Raw genomic sequence first — 23,646 nt, 5'->3', positions numbered from 1 at the left:
GAGACATGGTTGAAATGTTTAAAATTATGAAGACAATTAGTATAGTAGATATTACATGTAACATGGGGACAAAGTTGGAAACTTGTTAAGGGTAAATTTCACAAAGGCATTAGGAAGTTTTCTTTACACAGAGAACCGCAGACACATGGAATAAGATACAAATTAGTCTGGTAGGCAATAGGACTTTAGGGACTTTCAAAACTAGACCAGAATTTTAAAACTTTTTCATCCACCTATGGACTGGTGCATCCATTAGCGCCATTGTAAGATGCAAGAAGAGACAATTTTTTATTTTCTTTTTAATTTATAAAAAAAAAAAAACACTGTACTTTAGAACACAGTTTTATGTGAGAAATTAATACAGTATATACCACAATTGTAAATAAATAACTTTGACTTGAAAAATACCAAACTTCGCCTCCATGTTTGACATTTGTTTTGAAAGACTCCAAGGACTGACTCAAGAATAAAGAATGCTTTTAATGAACAGTTTTAGTATTTTTACTTTTTTTTTTTTTTTTTACATAATATAAAGAAAATATAGGAATTGTGAAAAAAATTTGACATTGAGATTTTGATGAATCTTGACATTTTAGACCTTTCTGAATCTGAAAATATCATTTTTGAAACTATGTCTGTATGTCTATCAGTAAACACAATAACTCGAAAACACTTTGTCTGTTATGTTAATATGAACTAAAATTCTTATTTCCAGTCTGCCATCATTATCATAATTAAATGTAGCTAAATGCAGTATTATCATATATTCAATTTCAACATTTTGATAGCAATTTATTGCAACAAATCTATATATATAATTCACTAAGGCAAGACACCCATGGAAATTAACTGAACCAGCAACGGAAAAGGCGTCATTATCATAATTAAATGTAGATTCATAGCAATTTATTGCAACAAATCTATATATATAATTCACTAAGGCAAGCACCCATGGACAACAAGTAAGACACCTATGACGCACGCAGAAAGGAGCCATGCCGGAGGTGAATCGCCATATGCAGCGTGTAAAACAGTTTGCGAGGGGTATCCCATGGGATCCTTAAAACAATCCTTTACAACTGAGGTTAAAACACAATGAAGTAAGCATTCTTTAAAAAGCGAATTTTCGGTTACGACGCATGACCGTGTGCACCATAGGAAACTGTTTTACACGCTACATACAGCAATTCGCATCCGCGACAAACATGCGTCTTCTTAGATGCTCCTGCAGGAACACGGAAAGTCTACGGGAGTCACAGATGCATCTGGACTGTGCAAAGACGACAACAACTCAATTGACGAGTTGGAGGTGGGCACATGAGTGATGGCGGTCCACCAGTTTTCAGTCACGGACGATTGTGTGTTGGTTCGTTCCGTGCATTGTTACAATTTTGCTTTTTTTGCTGATTTATTACATTACCGATTTTTCAAATGTTAATCTTCTACTTGTGCTTAAAAATCATTAAAAAAACCGGCCTGATTATGCGGCGTATGGTACGCCAAGGGTTGGCTAGTATTATATAATACAAACACTTTTTCATTGTTTTTAGGTGAATATAACTCTTTTTACTTTGCACGTAATCTATAATAACAATAATAATACTACATTTTACTTATTTGTAGGTGCCTTTCTAAACATTCAAGGACACTGAACAATAGATAAAACACACATTATAAACAAAACTAAAATACAAAAATTAAAATCAGAGCAACTGTAATCAAAGCGAAAAAGCACTCCTAAACAAATGAGTTTTAAGTTTAGATTTGAAAAGTGAAAATGATTCAATATTTCTAAGCTCAGATGGTAGTGAGTTTCAGAGCTGGGGAGCAGAGCAACTGAATGCTCTGCTCCCCATAGTGTAAGACGGACGAAAGGGACAGTCAAGTGCAAACTATCACAAGGGTTCAAGGTTCCACAGCATTCCCCTTCCCCTGGTCTTTCCAGGGGACAACATTTAAAAAGACACAACAGACTATATAAAGGGGACAACACTACAAAAGATGCGACTCAGCACAAAACACATTTAAGATGTCCCCATTCATGTAGCACCGTTATAAACTGAGGCTACAATTTGCACAGGCTCACCAAAATTGGAAAACAGAAGACTGGAAAACATTGCCTGGTCTGATGAGTCTTGATTTCTGCTAGGGTAGAGTCAGAATTTGGCTTCAACAACATGAAAGCATGGTTTCAATCTGCCTTGTATCACTGGTTCAGTGGATATTTTCTTGGCACACTTTGGGCCCCTTAGTAATAATTCAGCATTGTTTAAATGCCACAGCCTTCCTGAGCCCATCCCTTTATGACATAAGCATACCCATCTTCTGATGGAAATTGGTTTCTTGAACATGACAATGAGTTCACTGTACTCAAATGTCCTCCACAGTCACCAGATCTCAATCCAAGACAGCACCTTTGGGATGTGGTGGAACGGAAGATTTGCATCATGGATATGAAGCTGACAAATCTGCAGCAAGTGAAAGATGCTGTTATGTTAATATGAACTAAAATTCCTGAGGAATATTTCCAGCACCTTGTTGAATCTATGCCACAAAGTATTACGTCAGTTGTGAAGGCAAAAGGGGGTCTAACCTGGTACAAACAAGATGTGTCAAATATAGTGGCAGGTGAGTGTATGTCCGGTATACAAATTCACACCATTGGACTAATCTCTGCCAAAATCTGCACAGCTTCCTCATTTGAAGATGGTACAATATATTCAATTTCAACATTTTGACCCTGATGGTACCTTTGGGTTTTTGGTTCCTGTTCACTACTCTTTAAATGACGATGCTATAACAGACTGAAGCCAGACTAGCAGACAAAAGGAACAAAGCTTAAAGTTTCTTACCAGTTTAATGCTGGGTACTGCTTCGAGTATTTATGCAGTATATTATATATAGTACTGTGAAAAGATCCACCAAGAAAATGCTTTTTAAATGCTAGTTACTTGGGCTATATGTTTTTACTTGCAAATATACTGACAGATTCAAATTGATGAGGTAGTGATTAACTGAACCAGGTGTACAACGGTACAATTTAAGCAATACCCACTTTGATAGACATAAAAGCTTTACATCAACTAGATTCCATATTATAGCCAGCAAGTAACAGTACACAAAAAGGGATTTTAAAAATGCAGTGTTCAAATAGATAAAAAGGAAGAAACTGGCCAATTGAAAACAAAAAAACAGTGAATGATCCACAAATATATCTGTATCTGAATGTGATGAACAGTACTTATAGGTCACTTTCTTAAAGGAGAGAAAATTGAAAATGTTTTCTCAGTACCATGTAGGTTGTCTATGCCTAAAGTATATCTTTGTTAAGCAATTACATTTTTTGATTGCAACCAATCATAATATTAATCAAAACTAATCACATTTTTAACTAAGGTAGTTTTAGATGCTTAACAATGTCCAGTAGTCACCATTTAATGCCACTGCCTTACAACAATTTGCTCCTCAAACCTCAAAGACTTGTGGCTTCACATAAATCCTCAGCACATGGCATGATTATCCCACGTTACAGTAAAGTGTAAGAATGGTCAAAACTTGCTATTTGAATGACAATTTTCAGCCTTATTTATATATTTATTATTCTACAGTCCAAACCTATCAATTTTGCAATAGCAGTAATTAATGACTTTTTTTTTTTTTGCTTTGCTTTGCTTGAAGACAGAAATGGAGCTGTACATGCATGGCTTGAACTTGGCACAAATGTTACTGATCAAGCGATAAGCCTAAGATGTTTGTTTTCTCTGATATTTTAATTTACCAGCACTAAGTTTACAAATAAACACTTTTGTCTTTGACCCACCTGGTAAAATTTTAAATTGAAAACTAAACATTTTTCTCAGGACTAGTAAAGACAGTGAGTGGCTTGAAACAATGTTTGTACTAAATATTAAAACAATATTACATGCTCTAATCCTGGGAAGAAAATGAATGCAACACAGTACAAAGTAAACAAAAATAATGCAAAAAAGCTCGTTTAAGTTATATATTGTAAGGAAAAACACTTTTTTTTAATACAATGCTTAACTAAACCTTAACAGCAGCACTTTAATTTTAACACAATTGATTACCTTTGAATGAAAAACAGATTTATTTATTTTTTTTACTCACGCAGATAGTCTTTTAGTACAATTTCTTGGAGTTGAGCAACGTTATCTTCTCTCTGAAGCAGGTGATTTTCATTTAGGAAAGATATATTGTCAATCCATTTTGTCAACACATCTACTTATAAAAAAAATAAAAATAAAGAAAACTGTTTACAGTACATCTGGGATCTAACACTGAAACAGGTCCATCTCTGAAAACATAGAACCAATAACTGACCAAAAGAAATAGCAGTCAACCTACCTTAATAAAACCCTTGTGCTCATTCCCATCCCTTCAATTCAGAATTCACAGAAAAACCACAGTAAAAAGTACTAAGCCTGTGCAGTTCGATTTGAATCTCTGGTAGGTTTAATTAAAGGAGGATTCACAGCTGTGGGACTTTAATACATTTTGATGTTGTTGACATAAATGGGAAAAAAAACCTTTAAATACTTGCAAAGCACAAACCTGCTTCTCAACTGCATAATGTACTTAGTAAGATATACCTCAAATCATATTTACCTTGTAAAACAGTGTAAATGTTTTTAAGCTATTTGTAGAAATGCTGAATTAAAAAAATCACTTAGTACATTGTTAGGGCCCACGATTGACCGTGGCCCGTGGAATTTAACGCCATGCCGCGGGATTAACCTAACTGCCGCGGAAAATACCAAATCTGAAATCTCACCATTTGAGGCATTATTATTAGTATGATTAGTTTTGATTACTTCTTTAAGTTCTTTCTTTAGCCTATTGCATCATCTCATTAATATCTCGTTCGTTGCTACTGAAATCGAACACAGTGGAGCTACAGTCCAGTTAAAGAAGCTTTCGGCGTTGGTGCAAAGTACTGATAAAATTAACGAGCTGAGAGCTGAACTTGAATTTGCATATGTGTGTCAGAGGGGACATTTTTGTACACTGGGTCATTCCATTTCTCTCTTAGGAAAAGAAACATGTCAATATTACGTTTAAAGCCCAGCAGATGAACAAGCAATAAGCACCCATTGTTTGGACTGAGGCGAGAAGTTAAAGGCAAATTTCCTGAGTTAACCTGTAACTGATTATTATGATGGCTGTCTACAGGATATCGGTATTTACTGTCTTGCAAAAGAGTCACCACTTTGAAGTTTTTGGCTGGTTGATATTACAAAGAATACAAAGTTGTGTTAACAAAACTGCTCCTTCCTTGGAGGATGTCTGTATTTACCTGACTTGACAATTAACATGTTTGACAATATTGGTTTCTAAACAGCAGATTTGTACTCATTAATGGTTGGTAACAATACATTTTGTTAACTTATGCTTTCATTATTTGTTAAACCCAGGAAATTTAGATGTGCAATTGTTTAATCCGATTGTCCAGAACTGATAATTTCAGGGACTGAAAGAGATTTAAGCTCTGGTCAGGAGAAGGCAAAGAGGGGGACGGTCCACTGAGAACGCTGCCAGGACACTCGGACAGAGCACAGACGCTCGTAGGCAGACGAGGGTACCTGGCTGGCATGACGTGAGGCACAAGGACGGCAACACTTACTTCCAGGGAGGAAGAGACAGCTCCACAAGGAAACACCAGTTGTGGGTCCAGCGAGAGAGGGAAGTCGCATGAAAGGACCGAGCAAAGCTGGCAGACAAGAAATAAGGCGTGTATAAGTCACAGCAACACAAAGAGCCCAGAGTGGAAAAAAAGAACAACGAAGAGATGCTGACAGGCATTCCACGATTTTGACAAAACTTCTGTTGGGAAACGAGTGTCTGGTGAACAGAGTGTATCCATGGACAGTTGAACAATTAAGTGTTGGGTAACAGAGAACAAACTGGAATCTGCACCATTAAAGGTTGTATCCTCCAGTTCTTGTTATTAATGGACTTTTAGAGTGTGGACTGTATGCTTTCCTTTCTAAAAAAAACAATGTTCTTCCTGATACTGTTAGATTTTGTTTATGTTCATTTATCTTTTTAATGTACTTATTATTGTCTGATGTAATAGAAGTTACTGTTGCTTTTCCTGAAATTACTGTTGTGTCTTTCATTGTGTGTTTACTCACCGCCCAATTTAAAGAAACCTGTGTGCTATTATTGGTCAATTTCAGGAGTTCCCAGTCTCTTAATAAAACTGGGTGGCATAGTCGGATCTTTTAACGGTGTCTAGGTTAGATTACCTGTATGGTGACCAGAAACCTTTTCACATGTGCACTGCCAGCCAATTATGAACACTCTGACTTCTTTTGAGACACAGTCATTCATGGCTGTCGATGTCTACAACAAAGTGTCTGACTTACTGTCTTGCCTGAAATCGTCCGGATTTCCAATTGCAACCAGCAGCTGTGAAGATGCAAAGCACAATGCTGCTGCTAAACTTGAAGAATATTTTGTGCGAACCAAACAGCCGGCAATAGACGTATTCAGATCTGTGAGAATATTTGATCCACGACAGCTACCACTCTTATCGAAGAATTTGGCTGATCATGCATAATCAGTGCCAACAATGATGGCTGCAGCAGATGAATGGCAAGCTTATCTGGACATAGCATCTTGTGAAGTAATTCCAGCTGATATCACTGCTTTTTGGCGTGCCTTACAGGACAGACTAGCTCTTGCTAAAATTTACATTGCGTTGCCGATCTCTTCTGTTAATGTGGAGCATTCGTTCTCAAAATATGGATCGGTGTTGTCATCACTGCGATATTCTCTGTCACAGCTTAGTGCCGTTTTCTTTAACAATAAATAAACAATAACTTTAGAAACATTATTCGATAGTTTGTTGAGAATAATATTATGCCGACATATGTTTCAGCATCATTTGCCTAAAGCAAATCTGTGGATTAAAATGTGCTTGGATGTGAACGCTTTGATATACCTATTTAATTAGTATTACGAATTATGACTGATTATTAATGATAGAGAATAAGAAAAATTGCATTTATTTTGCTTGGGTTACGAATAAGTCTTATGGACTTCTGGTACTGCATTTGCTCCACCGCGGAATTTAAAAAAACATGCCTTAGAATTTACGATTTTTTGCTGCGTTAAATCGTGGGCCCTATACATTATGTTGTAATAAATAAAACTGTTTTTTTGTAAACGACTGTGATTACAGCAGTATAATTTTATTTTGTTTACATTTACAACCTGAAGAACCTGAATTGTCTTTTGCAATTTGAGGTTCTACATAAAAAATAAAGACACCCAAAAAAAAAGTTATTATTGCTAGAATTAAATGTGCAACATTGTGATTTAAAGACAAATGCAAATAACCAGGCCTCATGACCTGTAATTCACTATAATTAGATACATTTTAATAATCTGCAAACATAAGACCTTTTTAATGAAACATATTTTCTGTAATATTTTACAGATATTTACTAAGCATATAATTTACTGTTCAAAAAAATATGGTAGAATTAACTTAGCTTTCTTTGTAATATTCAAATTCAAAAGCTTACTGATTTCTTTTTTTTGTCCTTAATTTTTATTAATAAAATTAACAGAAAATCAATATTCCAGAAACAAGCTAAAACTGCACTTCTCTCACACATACCCCCTGCACCATACCACCAAAAACTGTAGCAGTGCCAACCAAACATACTACTATACCAGATCACTTTCAGAGTTCCTAAACAACTTTTATTCAGAACTGAAAATATAACCATGGATACAACAACTTTAAACACTCACCTTCTCTACATATAACTTTGTCTTTCAGCAGTCCATTTATGGTAGAAATAGCAGCAGCACCGTTTAACTGATTAGCAGAATGAATAAGTCTGGCTTTGCAGGTTCCATTTCCATTACCCTGGACAAGCAGGAAATATTTACAGTGTTCTCCTTTTAATTCAACACAAGGACCTTTAAGAAAATAAAATGATAGATGCACCTCAGTATGAAATATTATACAGTAAAGTATACTGTGTATATATGTACATACATATATCTTTCAATTCTCAAGCTGAAAATAAATAATTTAAAAGCTGATACATACAAAGTATCTAAAGTATTAAAAAATAGTACAAGGTTACATATGATAAACACATTTACTTTTTAAACTGTATTGTTTCCTCACATTTAAATTAAATACTTTATCAAACATCAGAAGTAGAACCTTGGAGAGTTGTAGGGTATTAATTTTTTCTTGGAAATAAAGAAGATAGAATTACATTACAGTTGCGTTACTTTTTCAAATTATAAATGGAATACAGATGGACACAAATGACTATGCAATTAAAATCTGTTGGTGAGCATAAAAGCACAACTGGGTGGGAGCTAATACTAATATTTATTTATGAATCTATTCAACAGGTAAGATGCAGCCACAGAAAATAATACATTCTCTTCAGCTGTACTGTAATAGGCGAGACATTTAAAAACGGCAAAAAACCAACAGTCAACCCTTCTATGCCAGCAGACACAAATAAGTCAGCAACATACACACAAACAAATACGCTCTCTACCATATTAAAAATGGCATAAACTCGGCATTGCATTAAGAACAGGCATGATTCTGTCAAGGAAATCACTGCATGGGCTCAGGAACACTTCCAGAAATCACTCTCTGTGAAAGCAGTTGGCCTTGCCATCCACAAATGCAGGTTAAAGCTCTATCATGCAAAGAAGAAGTCATATGTGAAAATGATTCTGAAGGACCACAGTCTTTTCTAGGCCGACACTTATTTAAAATAGACTGATCCAAAGTGGAAAACTGTTCCATGGTCAGACGAATAGAAATTTCAAATCAAAAATCTTTATTGTCATTGTAGCAATGAGACATTGTACAACAAAATTTTTAGGTGCAGTTTTCCAGTGCAGAAAAAAAAAATAAAAACAAAAACAAAACAAAATTACTCAAGTTACAGCTAAAATAAGGGAATAAAATAAGTATCTAAAATTGTCCATAACAGCAGAACAATGTTTTCCACGCATACATACATAATATTGCACTTGTCCCTTATCTAATGTTAACTTAGAATGAAGGTGCTCTCAATCAGATTGGCCACTGAATGGCTGAAGGATAGAAACTGTTTCTCAGTCTATTTGTCTTAGTCTTTATGGATCTGAAATGTCTGCCTGAAGGCAGGTGTTCAAACAATGCTTGTACTGGGCATGATGGGTCCTGAAGAATTTTCTTGATGTTCCTGAGACAACAGGAACTATGTAGTTCTTCTAGTGAGGGAAGAGGACGGCCAACTATCCGCTGGGCGACCATATATAGGTTTTAGAGCAACATATACTCCCATCCAGATAACATCTTTTTCTGGGAAGGCCTTGCATATTTGAGCAAGGCAACACTAAACCGCATACAGCATCTGTTACAACAGTATGGTTTCATAGTAGTCTGAGTGATGAAATGGCCTGCCTGCAGTTCAGACTTTTCACCAACTGAGAACACTTGGCACATCATCACATGAAAAATACAACTAAGAAGATCCAGGACCGTCGAGCAGCTAGAATCCCATATCAGACAAGAATAGGACAACATTCCTTTCCCAAAAGTTCAGCATCTGGTCACCTCAATTCCAAGATGTTTACAGACTGTTGTTAAAAGAAGAATGGAATGCTACACAAAGGTAAACATGGCTCTGTCCCTGTCACAACTTTGAGATGTTTTGCTGCCATCAAATTCAAAATATCCCTTATTCTTTTCTTAAAATAGTACATTTTCTCAGTTTAAATGTTTGATATGTTTTCTATGTTCTACTGTGAATAAAATACAGTTTTGAGAGATTTCCAAATCATTGCACTTTGTTTTTATTTACATTTTACACAGCATCCCAACTTTTTTGGAACTGGGGTTGTACAAGAGTAATAAAACACTGCAGTATCCCCTGACCCCTTGTTCACTTTAACAGGACTTACTAAACACAATTTAAAGGAGAACAGACATCTATGTTTCTATTAAAAACAGTAATATAGTTGCTTAACTATTGTTTGCAGTTTGGCTTATTTAAGTTTCTCCAGGATTTGAATATTAACAAACCAACTCAAGATCCCAGATTAGGACCCGAGTTCAGATGGAATGGAACCAGTGTGAGGTTTATTTTATGGTGGCTGGAGTGCCAATTCTGCCACCAACCCCCAGGTTTTTCCCTGCAGGTTGGAGGACCTAAATGCAGGGCTGGATGCAGATTAACATCATACCCAGGATGGAGCATTTGCAGGTGAAGGGCCTTGCTCAAGGGCCCAACGAAGTGGAGTTACTGTTGTCGTTTACGGGATTCTAACCTGCAACCTTCTGATTGCCAAAGCAAATTCCTAGCCTCAGAGCCACCACTCTGCCAATTGAATTGTAAAAACAGGAAAAAAAAAATAAATATTTTAAATATATAAAAATACATAATATTTAAGAGTCAAATGTAATTGCAGAAGAACACTTTTTACCCGGATTTATGCAGTTAAAAAAAAGATATATCCACAAATGAGATTCTTTAAAGCACATTAAAACAAACACATATAAAAGCTCAAAGCAAATAATTACTATTAATATGAAAATAAATACTAAACAGCCACTCCATCTTGCAGGTTCTATAGTTCATTATTTCAGTTAGGTAAAATCATATATAAAATCAAAAGGAATAGTATTGCAATGGTTTTTATTAGGGCAACTGTTAGAATAAAAAATGTACTGACAACCACACAAATAAACATTTTTTAATTGAAATTAACTGCATATTAATCGAAAAAAATATACTCGTGGATAAGTTCTCCCGCAGATAAGTCGCGACTTGCTTTTATAGTATAATTTCGGGTATTTTATAATGTCAGTGGACAAGTCGAACGTGGAAAACTCACGCTATTGGTACAAGCAATTATGATATGCTAATGCCCACCTGAGAGAGTAACCATGGAGCACACTGCCTATTTTTATATGTGGGTGCGGCAATGCGCTGTATCAGTGCATGCTCCTAACCTCTCCCTCTCTCTCTATTGTGCCTACATGACCACACGGTAATACCCGAACTATTCCGAAGCAACGTTTGAACTGATTTGTGTTTTTTGTATCTCACACCCTCATACACTTTTATCGTAATAGCATCCCTTATCTACAATGGAGTGTTCGATCAGAAAAAAATATGAAGCTGGTTTTAAATTAAACATCGTTGAAGTAGCAAAAGAAATTGATAACTGCGTTGCTGCAACAAAATTTGATGCGTCTGAGAAACTGATGCGAGATTGGAGGAGCTGGGGTCTGATTTTATGATTGATTTTTCAGGTTTCAAGACCCGACTTATACGTGAGTATATATGGTATTTTGAGGCACATCACAATGCAAATTAGTCTAGCACTTTCATTGGTTCTGAAAATAATGCTATCTTTAAAATGATATTAAGATGAAAAACAAGACATTATTGATTTACTGTTAAATTCAGAAAAATTGCTTATGCAGACCTATTTATTTACACCTCATCCCTAGGTATCTCAGGGTCTTTTTCACAAGTTAGTGAAAAAGAAAGGGAGCGGGAGACTGACAGGCAGATCAGAGCAGAGTTAATGTGTTAATCGCACATGTTAACAGCATTTAACCAGTAGCACTACTTTTTATACAGTGGTGTGAAAAACTATTTGCCCCCTTCCTGATTTCTTATTCTTTTGCATGTTTGTCACACAAAATGTTTCTGATCATCAAATACATTTAACCATTAGTCAAATATAACACAAGTAAACACAAAATGCAGTTTTTAATGATGGTTTTTATTATTTAGAGAGAAAAAAAAAATCCAAACCTACATGGCCCTGTGTGAAAACGTAATTGCCCCCTTGTTAAAAAAATAACCTAACTGTGGTGTATCACACCTGAGTTCAATTTCCGTAGCCACCCCCAGGCCTGATTACTGCCACATCTTGGAGTCATTAGTACATAGCAAGTACCAGTTTCCAAATGGAAAAAAGGGAAGATAGCACAGACTGGAAGATGCAAGTCACTGGCGAAGAGTACAATGGTGGAAGGCAACACGGTCAAGAAAGCCCTGACAATATAGGAAAATGTGACAATAAACAGTCAATTTTATTTGCTTGATTCTGACACACATCTGAGATTGCACAGGGGCTATAGCCTGAAGGGCCAAGGCAACCAGGCGATTGGGTCTGAATGTGGCTATGTGCATCAACACTGCATATAAAAAATAAGAAAAAATATGATTTAAGCATGTATGTGCCACCAGCCCTGGCACACATTTTGAAATAAATAAAGCTGCAACTGTTTAACAGCAGATGCACACTCAAATTAGATTTCATAGCATAGTGACAGCTCTAAAGCTATTTCAGACACTCTGGACACCTACAGACCATTACTTGTTACAAGCTATGCCAGAACATTATCGTTGATTAAACAGAAATGGAAAGACAAAAGGAATGTAAAAAGCAAGGTAATCAACAACTGGTGAACTGGGGTTGCACCACTCGAAAAAGTCAAAACTTAACCCATGACAGCTGCTGTAAACAGACAAGCAAATCAGGAAATGTGCCCTTACCTCAAGAAAATAGTACCAAGAATATATTATAAAAATCACCACTTCCACTTTATTTTTATCTTTGCATAAGTTTTTAAGGCTTTCCTTTTCTCATGCCCCTTCAGCTCCATTTTAAATTGAAGGGTGAGAATTTAATTGACAAAAAAAACCCCAAAACAAACCATAAACTTTCACCTTGGAACGCTATTTCATGTGGAAAATTAATATATACCATGATTATGAAGAAATAGCTTTGAATTGATAAATAGCAAACATATCCTTTAACCTATGGTTATGAGATTTAGGTAATGATCGAAAGACTGAGGTTATGGGTACAAGTGGCCAAAATGAGGTTTCTCCACTGGGTCGCTGGTCTCTCTCTCTGTCTTAGAGACAGAGATAGGGTGAGAAACAGAGACATCTGGGAGAGGCTTGCTGACCCTCTGCACCAAGACAAGCCAACTAAAGTGGTTTGGGCATCTGATATGGATGCCTCCTGTTTGTCTTCCTGTGGAGGTTTTTATGGGCATGACCAGCTGGGAGGAGAACACAGGGAAAACCCAGGGCTTGCTGGGAGGATTATATCTCCCAGATAGCCTGGGAATGTCTTATGACCCCACAGTATGAGTTGGCAAGCGTGGCTGGAGAAAGGGACATATGGGCTTCACTGCTAAGACTGTTGCCCCAGCAACTCAGCCTCTTAAGAGTAGTAGAAAATAAGAAGTGACAGAATTCTGACAAGATAATGAGCATTGTTGTTTTTATTGCAAACAGGGCTTCACATTCACCCCCCATCTCAAATACTGTACTTGGGTAGACTTCATACTGTGTGGCGAAGAAAAAACAAGGTTCAAATTAAAACCTGGTCAGTATATTAAAGCAGTCATATTTAGCATTTTCTTGTATATCCCTTGCATATAATGACTGCTTGAAGTCTGCGATTCACAGACATCACCATGTGCTGATAATTTTCCCTTGCGATGCTCTTGCCAAGCCTCTAATGCAGCCTTCTCCAGCTCTTGCTTGTTTCAGAGGGTTGCCCCCTTAACTTTTGTCTTCGGTATATGGATGGCATGCTGAATTGGATTTAAATCAGGAGACTGACTTGGCCAGCTTTTAGATCTGAAAAATTTCCTGTATTGCCTTAGCAATATGTTTGGGCACATATACAAAAACACACAAACACACATTAAATACAAATATACATTGTGCACCAAATGTGAAGGAAATTATGGGACACAGAATGTGACTGTAACTTTCTTTTATTAGTATTACCACTTAGAGACTCAAGCTAGGTTAGTACTGTTTCTTAAAGCTATTCAATACCTACCTTTTTGCAGTGGCACTTATATTTTAATTTGGTAAGTTACATGGATTTTCTGAACAACTAATCTACAAATCCAGACATCATTACTATCAACATGGAGAAAGCTAATAAGCATTTAGCTCAACAAATTCACAAGCAAGAAGTGCAACGCAATCTCGGTAATCACTAACACGAACGGAGATAAAATCATCGAACACAAAAATATAATGCACACTTTCAGAGACTACTATAAATCCCTATATACTACTGAGTTTAAAGAAGACAATACACAATCTAATGCATTTCTGGATACATTACAGATACCACAAATTGACGCTTTTAGTGTGGAGGAACTTGATAAACCTCTGGCATTATCAGAATTACTAGATGCTATAAAGTCACTCCAAGGCGGGAAAGCAGCAGGCCCTGATGGCTACCCTGCAGAAATTTACAAGAAATTCTCCGCTCAGCTAGCTCCCCTCCTATTAGCAACATTTACAGAAGCCAGAGATAACCAATCTCTTCCTCAAACCTTTCGCCAAGCACTAATCACTGTTTTTCCAAAACAAAATAAGGACTTATTACAATGTGCATCATACAGACCAATTTCACTTCTGAATAACGACGTTAAAATACTCTCCAAAGTCCTAGCTAGAAGGATGGAGAAAGTGCTCCCTCGGTAATATCACAAGACCAAACTGGATTTATTAGGGGCCGACACTTATCTTCAAATCTTCGACGCCTGTTTAATGTAATATACTCACCAACTAAATCAAACACCCCAGAAATATTATTATCATTGGATGCAGAAAAAGCATTCGACATGATTGAATGGAAATACCTTTTTACTACATTGGAGAAGTTTGGGTTTGGCCCGAACATTTGTGCATGGATTAAATTACTGTATACTAACCCAGAAGCTTCAGTTTGCATCAACATTTGCTCAGACTACTTTAAACTAGAACGTGGCACTAGACAAGGATGCCCTTGTCACGCTGCTGTTTGCATTGCCATTGAACCACTGGCAATACATTGTCGAAATACCGATCAGATAAAGGGGATTAGCAGAGAAGGACTGGAACAGAAAATCTCATTATATGCAGATGACATGGTACTGTATATATCGGACCCAGAAAATTCTGTGCCTGCAGTCTTAGCAGCACTCACAGAATTTCAAAAGATCTCTGGTCTCAGAATTAATCTGAATAAAAGTGTACTCTTTCCAGTGAATTCTCAAGCATATAATATTAGATTAGATACCCTACCTTTTATCATTGCAGAACAGTTTAAATACCTAGGGTAAACATCACAAGTAAACATAAAGCTCTTTATCAACAAAATTTCGCTCTGCATGGAAAAAATTAAACAAGACTTGCATAGATGGTCAACCCTTTATCTCACATTAGCTGGAAGAATTCACACTGTTAAGATGAATATTCTTCCTAAGCTCCTTTTTATTTCAAAACATCCAATATACATTAATAAATCATTCTTTAAGCAATTAGATTCAACAATAACCTCATTTATTTGGAATTCAAAACATCCACGCATCAAAAGAGCGACCCTACAAAGACAAAAGGCAGAAGGCGGCATGGCTCTACCTAACTTCCAGTTTTATTACTGGGCAGCAAATATACAGGCGATAAGAACCTGGACACAAATAGAAGAACATACACAGGCTTGGACCGCAATAGAAGTAAAATCCTGCAGTACTTCTTTGTATTCCTTGCTCTGTGCTCCAATATACACACGTTATCGGCATATACAAATAACCCAATTGTGCTCCACTCACTTAGAATCTGGAACCAATGTAGAAAGCATTTTAAGACGGAGAAGCTTCTATCTGTGGCACCTCTGCAAGAGAACCACCTCTTTCAACCTTCACAAACATATGCAGTTTTTAATATCTGGAAAAATTTGGAATTAACTTGCTTAGAGATCTTTATATAGACAACGTCTTTGCATCCTATGAACAATTACATTCCAAATTTAACATTCCAGCTACACATTTCTTTCACTATCTTCAAATCAGGAACTTTGTTAAACAGAACCTTCCAGATTTTCCTCATCTTGCACCCTCATCCATGCTGGAAAAATATTGCTTAATCTCAAGGATTTAGACTCCATCTTTACAATATATAAAATCATTTTACAATCCCTCCTTTCAAAGATCCAAGAGGACACTGGGAAAAGATCTCTCAATTAATATATCAGAAAAGGAGTGGAAAGTAGCAATGCAGAGAATTCACTTGAGCTCCATATGCACAAAGCATACAATTATACAACTTAAAATTATACTGTATATCGAGCACATCTGTCTCGACTAAAACTCTCAAAATGTTTCCAGGGCATGATCCAACCTGCGAACGTTGCAACCAAGTCCCAGCCTCACTGGGTCACATGTTCTGGGCCTGCACCAAATTAACATTATTCTGGACAAAAATTTTTAATTACCTTCAGACAGCCTTGGACTCACAATCCCTCCTAACCCATTAACAGCTGTGTTTGGGGTTCTTCCAGAGGGGCTTAAAGTGGAGAAAGACAAACAAATTGTGATTGCATTCACTACACTTTTGGCACGCAGACTTATTCTGATAAACTGGAAGAACCCAAACTCTCCTCTTTTAAGTCAGTGGGAAACCGATGTGTTATATTATTTGAAATTGGAAAAATCAAATACTCAGTTAGAGGATCCGTACAGACTTTTTCAAAACATGGCAGGATCTAATCAGTAATATTTTAAAATAAGTTCATAAAGCACAGAGAATTTATTAATTTAGGTATGTTTACAAGCCTTAAATTTTACGCTGTTTGGCTTGCTCTCTCTCTCAGGGGTGGGGATCGATCTGTTCTTAACTCAATTTTTCTTTTTGTAAAAACTTGATTGCTTTGTATGGATTGCAATAAAATTAATAAAAAATATATTTAAAAAACCTATTCAATACCTACCTTTTTGCAGTGGCACTTAGATTTTAATTTGGTAAATTATATGGATTTTCTTTTTAACAGACAGAACTCAAAGAGTGAGTTTATTTGCAAGTAGGTGCTCATCCAAAAATGAAAACGAGTTATTTTGAACATACTAGATGTGTTATTGAAAAATTGAATTAATTGTTGTCAAATGTTTATCGGCCGCTTAAATATATAAAAACTAAATAAACCATTAATAATTATTTAAAAATAAACAAAAAACATAAATATTAGCCATTCACAGAGCAGGGAGTTTGTAAGTTAAATACCTTAACAAAATCTAAGATCAAAAGCTAAATGTGTTAGAAATCTGTGAGGAAAACAGAATATATCCTTTCAGACAGAAGACATCTACTACATTCAGAAATTCAGCTTTGCCTTTTTGTGCAGCTCTTGACCTTCTAACATTTGAATATTGTTCATACCTATAACCTAAAGCAGACTCATTTTAATTTTGTTAAAAAAAGGTACTGTGATCAATACCTTTATAAAAATCTGTGTATTTTCTTATGTCACATGGATATATATGTGAGCAAACTAAATGTTAAGTTTCCTTTTCATCTCTTTTCACAACTGAATAACACAGTCCTGATATGAAAAAGTGCCAGAGTGTGTCCTACATCTTGTCCAAGGGTGTTTTTTTTTGCCTTGCACCTGATTCCGACAGTATAACCTATGGCAACCCATAATCCTAAAAAGGATTAACTCTTTCAGGGCTGATGTCGACTTTTTTCAAAATTCAGGAGTAGAGGACGGTAATCAGCCGTTAACTGCAACAAAACTCAACCTTACGTTTTTAGGTTGACTTTCTTTGCTAGAAGGAAAGTTACACAGCATTGATGATTTATCCTCGATTCCCTACGTGTGCATGAGTAGCGAAGAGCAAACAACCTCTAAAATGGCACTAACATCTGTCGAAAGACCAGAACGAATGTGCAAAGCAAAATACTCCATGGATGTTTTACATAATTTCATTGAAAAGGACTCCAACTTGTTGGACTCCTAGTTTGATGTAAATGATCTGGAGGTGGATATCAAAAACGAAAGGTACCAGCATCATCTGATCAGTCCCTAGCCGATTGTGATGGTGAACACTTTAGTGTAGGTGATGCACCTACAGCAGCGCTTGCCTGGAAGGACCACCACTTATGATGACAAGAGGTACAAGCCATACTGCGTCACACTGCCACTGCCACCGCCACCCACCCGCTGTGCGAAGACAGCCAGGCAGCTGACCCACCGTGCATTCCTGCTGACTATTGAGGTGCCCCCAACGCAGCCACTGCCGCCAAACATGACGAACATGCTCCAACAGCAGCCGCGCACATAGCAACAGACATTTATTGTTGACTTATGTGTGAAACCACTGCTTTGTGTGCTTTTCAGAAAACTGAGTTTTTTGGAGAAAATATTCAGCCCTTAAAGAATTAACTGAATTTACAAAGTAGTTTGATGGATGAAAAAAAATCTCTTTAGAATGTGATTTTTTGTCCTAATCAATATTAGCATAGGTTTATTGTTTTTGAGATCACTGTTTAGTAACATGTTCTCAATAAAAAAAATTAACATATTTAATAAGCAGTGACTAACGAGTTTATACACTCACTGGCCACTTTATTAGGTACACTTTGCTAGTACCAAGTTCGAATCCTTTTTGCCTTCAGAAGTGCCATAATTCTTCATGGTGTAGATTCAACAAGGTGCTGGAAACATTCCTCAGGGATTATGGTCCATATTGAAATGATAACATCACACAGATACTGCAGATGCGAATCTCCCATTCTACCACATCCCAAAGGTGCTCTATTGGAATGAGATCTGGTGACAGCGGAGGCCATTTGAGTACAGTGAACTCACCATCAAGTTGAAGAAACCAGTTCGAGATGATCTGAGCTTTGTGACATGGCTCATTATCTTGCTTGATGTAGCTATCTGCAGTTATAACTGCAGTTATAAAGGGATGGACATTGTCAGCAACAATACTCAGGTAGGCCGTGGCATTTAAAAGGTGCTCAATTAGTACAAAGTGCCAACAAAATATCCCCCACACCATTACGCTACCACCACAACTAGCCTGAACCAATGATACAAGGCAGGACAGATCTATGCTTTCAAGTTGCTGATGCCAAATTCTGATCTTACTATCCAAATATTGAAGCAGAAATCAAGACTCATAAAACTAAGCAATATTTTTCCAATCGTCTATTGTCCAATCCAAGTGTGCCTGTGCAAATTGTAGTCTCTGTTGCCTGTTCTTAGGTAACAGGAGTCATACCCGGTGTGGTCTCCTGCTGCTGTAGCCCATGTGCTTCAAGGTTTAATGTGTTGTTTGTTCAGAGATGCTCTTCTTCATACCTTGGTTATAACTACTGATTATTTGATTCATTGTTGCCTTTCTATCAGATCAAATTAGTCTGACCATACTCCTCTGACCTCTGGCATCAACAAGGTATTTTCACCCAGAGAACTGCTGCTCACTGGATATTTTCCCTATTTTGGATCACTCTCTGTAAACCTTTAAGATGGTTGTGTGTGAAAATCCCAGTAGATCAGCAGTTTCTGAAATACTCAGACCAGCATGTCTGGCACCAGCGGCAATGCCACATTTAAAGTTAATTAAATCACCTTTCTTCCCCATTCTGATGGTCAGTTTGAACTTCAGCAGGCCGTCTTGACAAAGGCTACATGACAAAATGCATTAAGTTGCTGCCAAGTGATTGGCTGATTAGATATTTGTGTTAACAAGCTGTCAAACAGGTATACCTAAAAAAGTGGCTGGTGAGTATATAATAAACTTATAAGAGGTCATTTCACACCAGTGCTTATACATTCTTTTTAAGCAAAAAATCTGGCAAAATATTTGATCTCAAAATAAATACAAATCTGCATTGTTAATTTGAAGATAGTCTAAATGCCACCCTGGAAGTTTCTCTTCAATATTGTGATGCAGAAAAAAATGATTAGAGAACAGCTACTATCATACAATGATAGTAGTTCTTCACTGTCAGACTAGGTGAAAAGGAAACATGCTGTCAAACATGTAATTACAGTAGTCCTACAAAGTAAGATTACCAAACTAAGCAATACACATTTAGTACTCTACTTACCAGACAACGATTTAGGTTTCTTTATAATAAATTCCTTCCATTTTCTTGAGCTTAGCTGGCTGGCTGATGGAATAGCTATGGTACTTACAGTACAAGACAAACTGAAGACAGCTCCAACCTAAAATGGACAGAAAAGGAAACAGCAATATCAGCATAAGACATATACATTTAAAATTGAGTTCCAATTACTTTCTTAGAAAAAAGTTTATTAAAAGATAAATTAGGCATTATAGAAGAGAAAACTGAAGGAAAAGAAAGGGGCTCTAAAATGTTTTTGTGGGATTCTATTTTTGTTGACGGCATTATGTTGAGCTCAGCTTATGACAATCTACCAATTTTTATTCCCTGAAATGATCTAGATATCTTTACAAAAATTGAAATCGATTTTAAGTCTTTTGTGAAGCATTTTTGGGTGTAAATCAAACAAAAGTTTTCATATAGATTCAAAACCTTGCATATAATAATTTTATTCTTTACTATATATAATAACTCACTGTATAATATTAGTTTCACTAATATTCCAAATTACACGATTTTCTGTCATTGTCAGCCTTTACTCTTCATGGTAGTTTATGCCTAATGAATACAAAGGAGTGGTATTCAAAAAGTTTTAAGCCTGATAAATCTGAATCACCAGTAAAATCAAACAAGTTTAATTTTACTATAATCCTAGTGAAAGCTAACGTTTGTTTAAACTTTTACTAAGTTTAATAGTTATACATGTGAAAAATAGAAATAGAAAATATAGAGAAATAAAAGTTATATATATATATATATATATATATATATATATATATATATATATATATATATATTTTCCCTCCGATCTGTTCATCTCTTAAATATGAATATTCTAAACAAAAAAAGCTATTTTGTTTTTATTTTTAAAACAAAACCATATGGAAAGCACCACATAACCTTAACTAAAATGCTCTGTTATTTCAAAGCTTTTAATTTTAGATCTTGAATAACTCAATTTCACCCATTCCCCTTATGGTACTTTCCCAATAAATAATGGCCTCTTATCACTTAGACATTTTTGTTGGCTGGGACAAACTCTTAACTAAGCTTTTAGAATACCTTTTATTTTATGAGTTAGCTACACATATTTATTATACACCGTTATGTGCTTTGATAACCTTATACTTATCACTCACTCAATGCAATTCAATGCGGCAGATTGCCTCTGTGCAATATCTTACTTATAGTACAATAATATATTCTGGAAGGTTTAAATCCTTATATATAACCTTATATGGTTGTATTGTGTACTTAAGGTATTGCTACTGCCCTACCTTGGAGTATGTTAATATATGTTCCACCGGGGCTCATGGAGGTACATTGTCTCATCTCACTATGTCCGTATACAATGTTGACAATGACAATAAGGTAACTTTGACCTTAACCTTATCTTCAAAACTCAAATTATTTATCCATTAAACATTAATGACAGAAAACTACGTATTATATATGCACAATAATTTTTAGTAACTATCTTTTCATGTTAAGCGCACTAAAAATAATAAACTTTGTTTCAAATTTCCCTCTACGCCTGCCGTTTGTTGTAATAAAATTGACTAACATAATGAAAGAAACTGCATGCACATATTTTCTGTTGTTTAAATCAAGGCTATTATACTTCCACCGAGAGTCCATAGACATTTTAATTTTATACATATTTTTAATAAACCAATACTTAAATATACAAAACATTTACAACCTTTCCTTGAAGTGTACACAGTTGATCCAAGAGCAGATTAGACTGGTGGCTAGGTTTTACCTTTGACGATACTGTACTGTATGAACATATTAAGGAACTTGTATAGCACTAACCTTCAAAATGACAAAAAATTAGATCATGAAAATAAATAAGTATTTCCAGTACAAATACAATAAATTTAATGACAGCAAAATAAATTAACTGGAATTTAAATGGCCAATTTAAAGGACTGAAAACCAAAAATCTGAAGAATAGTGGTAGGATCAGAATTTAGTGAATAAAAATATTTGGAAGTTTATACCAACTTTTTAGTTCTACATTTTATCACGATAAGGGATTTAAAATTTTAACATTTTATCATGATTTCTAACTTTTCACATATTTGGATGGGGGATAGTTGTTAACTATGGAATCAGGGATTAATAAAAAAAAAAGCTTTAATTAAAAAAACAGCATGAAAATGAAGTTGTTCAAAACGTATACATTATACAACTAATTTAGCCAATGAACACATTTCAAGAGTCTCATTTTGTTTTAAGAAAATAATACATAACCAATGCAATAACTGAAATGGAGGAGAAAACTAAAAACTTCAAGGTAAATAAATTGGTAAACAATTAACAATTTTAATGTGCTTTTTCCCAAAATTACTAAAATAAACCAACAAGAGTGCAACAACATACATGACTGCTAAAAAATTTTAATCATGTAATAAAAATAACTGTAACCTTAAAGCATTCTTTAGTCAATTTGCAAAAGTGCATTTTGGACTTCCCTCATAGTAGCTCATCCCTATTGCTGTTCTGAAATAATCAGTTTTTAGAAAAAGGCAGAATAAGCAAACATTGCTGTCATCATTCTGAAGCTAGATAACTTTCATCTCACTCAGGGAGCAAATGCAAACATCTTTTACAGAGCAGGCTACGCATCTTACATCTAGACTACATATAGAAAAGGTAAACTTGTGAACTTGTGAGTCGTTAACTTTCAGGAAATATCAGTAATTAAAGGCAATGCACTGGAAATGCTAATATCAATTTTGTTTTGAGCTGACTTAATTTTATTTCCTCTGATTCATTTCAGTTCAACTTAGAAGCTTAAACCTAAACCTGAAGTTTAGCAGAATAATGAAAAAGTGCTTTAGGCAGCTTACTGTAGTTGCAGTTTTAATCATATCAGATAACATTTATATTTAATTCCTATTTGTAGGCTGAAAGCAAATTTACCCTAGGGAAATTGGAGTTTTATGGCATCTCATTAGTTGCAGTTTTATTTATTGTTTAATGATCATTTCAAAAAGAACAGAATATGTGACATATTTTATTTTGTCATACGAGCTGGTTTGTTTTCTTAATCAATTGATGGCAGATTTGACATGTCAGAGATAAAAGTGCTTCTGTCATTTGAGGTAGAATGCAGACATTGCACTGTGGCTTAATTTACTGTACCTGTATAGGTATTCCTTACCTAACAAGCCAGGTTGAAAAAAATACCTCAAGTGAGCACACTCCAGTTAAGACAGCTTTTTAATTATCAGCATTTAAAGACCATGCAATATCCAATGTCCTGGAATAGTCCGGTTTAGAAAAAGGCAAAATAAGCAAATATTTCTGTCCGCTGCTTTTTCATATGCCACTTAATTGAAGCTACATCCCCACCATAAACATATCAACTTATACAGTGCTTTTCTCACTACTCAAAGCTCTTTGCAAATTTCACACAGAGAAGACACGAATGCATGATCTCCTTACTGTGAAGCAGTAGCACTAGCACTGCGTCACAGGACACCAGTTGAGAATCTATGTGCTTTGGTAAACTCAAACTTACCTCTGGATGATTTTTTGTCTAGAAAAGTAAAATACTGAGGGATTATTTAATATTATTAATTATGCAATTTATGCATATATACAAAATCTTTTTGTTTTTAAATTAGGGATGTTAAAATCCTGTGGTGGGCTGGTGCCCTGCCCGGGGTTTGTTTCCTGCCTTGTGCCC

General features: G+C 35.6%; 1 protein-coding gene across 1 annotated transcript in view; it reads right to left on the bottom strand.

The window, feature by feature from the left end:
• Window positions 1-23,646, bottom strand: part of LOC120515507 (MDM2 binding protein) — a 135,108-nt gene that overhangs the window by 64,290 nt on the left and 47,172 nt on the right. The window contains exons 10-13 of the mRNA XM_039736568.1: window positions 21,652-21,727; window positions 19,932-20,049; window positions 7,783-7,953; window positions 4,129-4,239 (exon numbers count right to left, since the gene is read on the bottom strand). Coding sequence (XP_039592502.1) covers window positions 4,129-4,239; window positions 7,783-7,953; window positions 19,932-20,049; window positions 21,652-21,727 — 476 coding nt within the window. The remainder of the gene's footprint in view (window positions 1-4,128; window positions 4,240-7,782; window positions 7,954-19,931; window positions 20,050-21,651; window positions 21,728-23,646) is intronic.

This window comes from Polypterus senegalus, chromosome 15 (genome assembly GCF_016835505.1).
Source record: "Polypterus senegalus isolate Bchr_013 chromosome 15, ASM1683550v1, whole genome shotgun sequence".
NCBI lineage: Eukaryota > Metazoa > Chordata > Cladistia > Polypteriformes > Polypteridae > Polypterus > Polypterus senegalus.
Note: the sequence above shows the minus strand (reverse complement) of the source record. Positions and strands in the feature narration are given on the sequence as shown.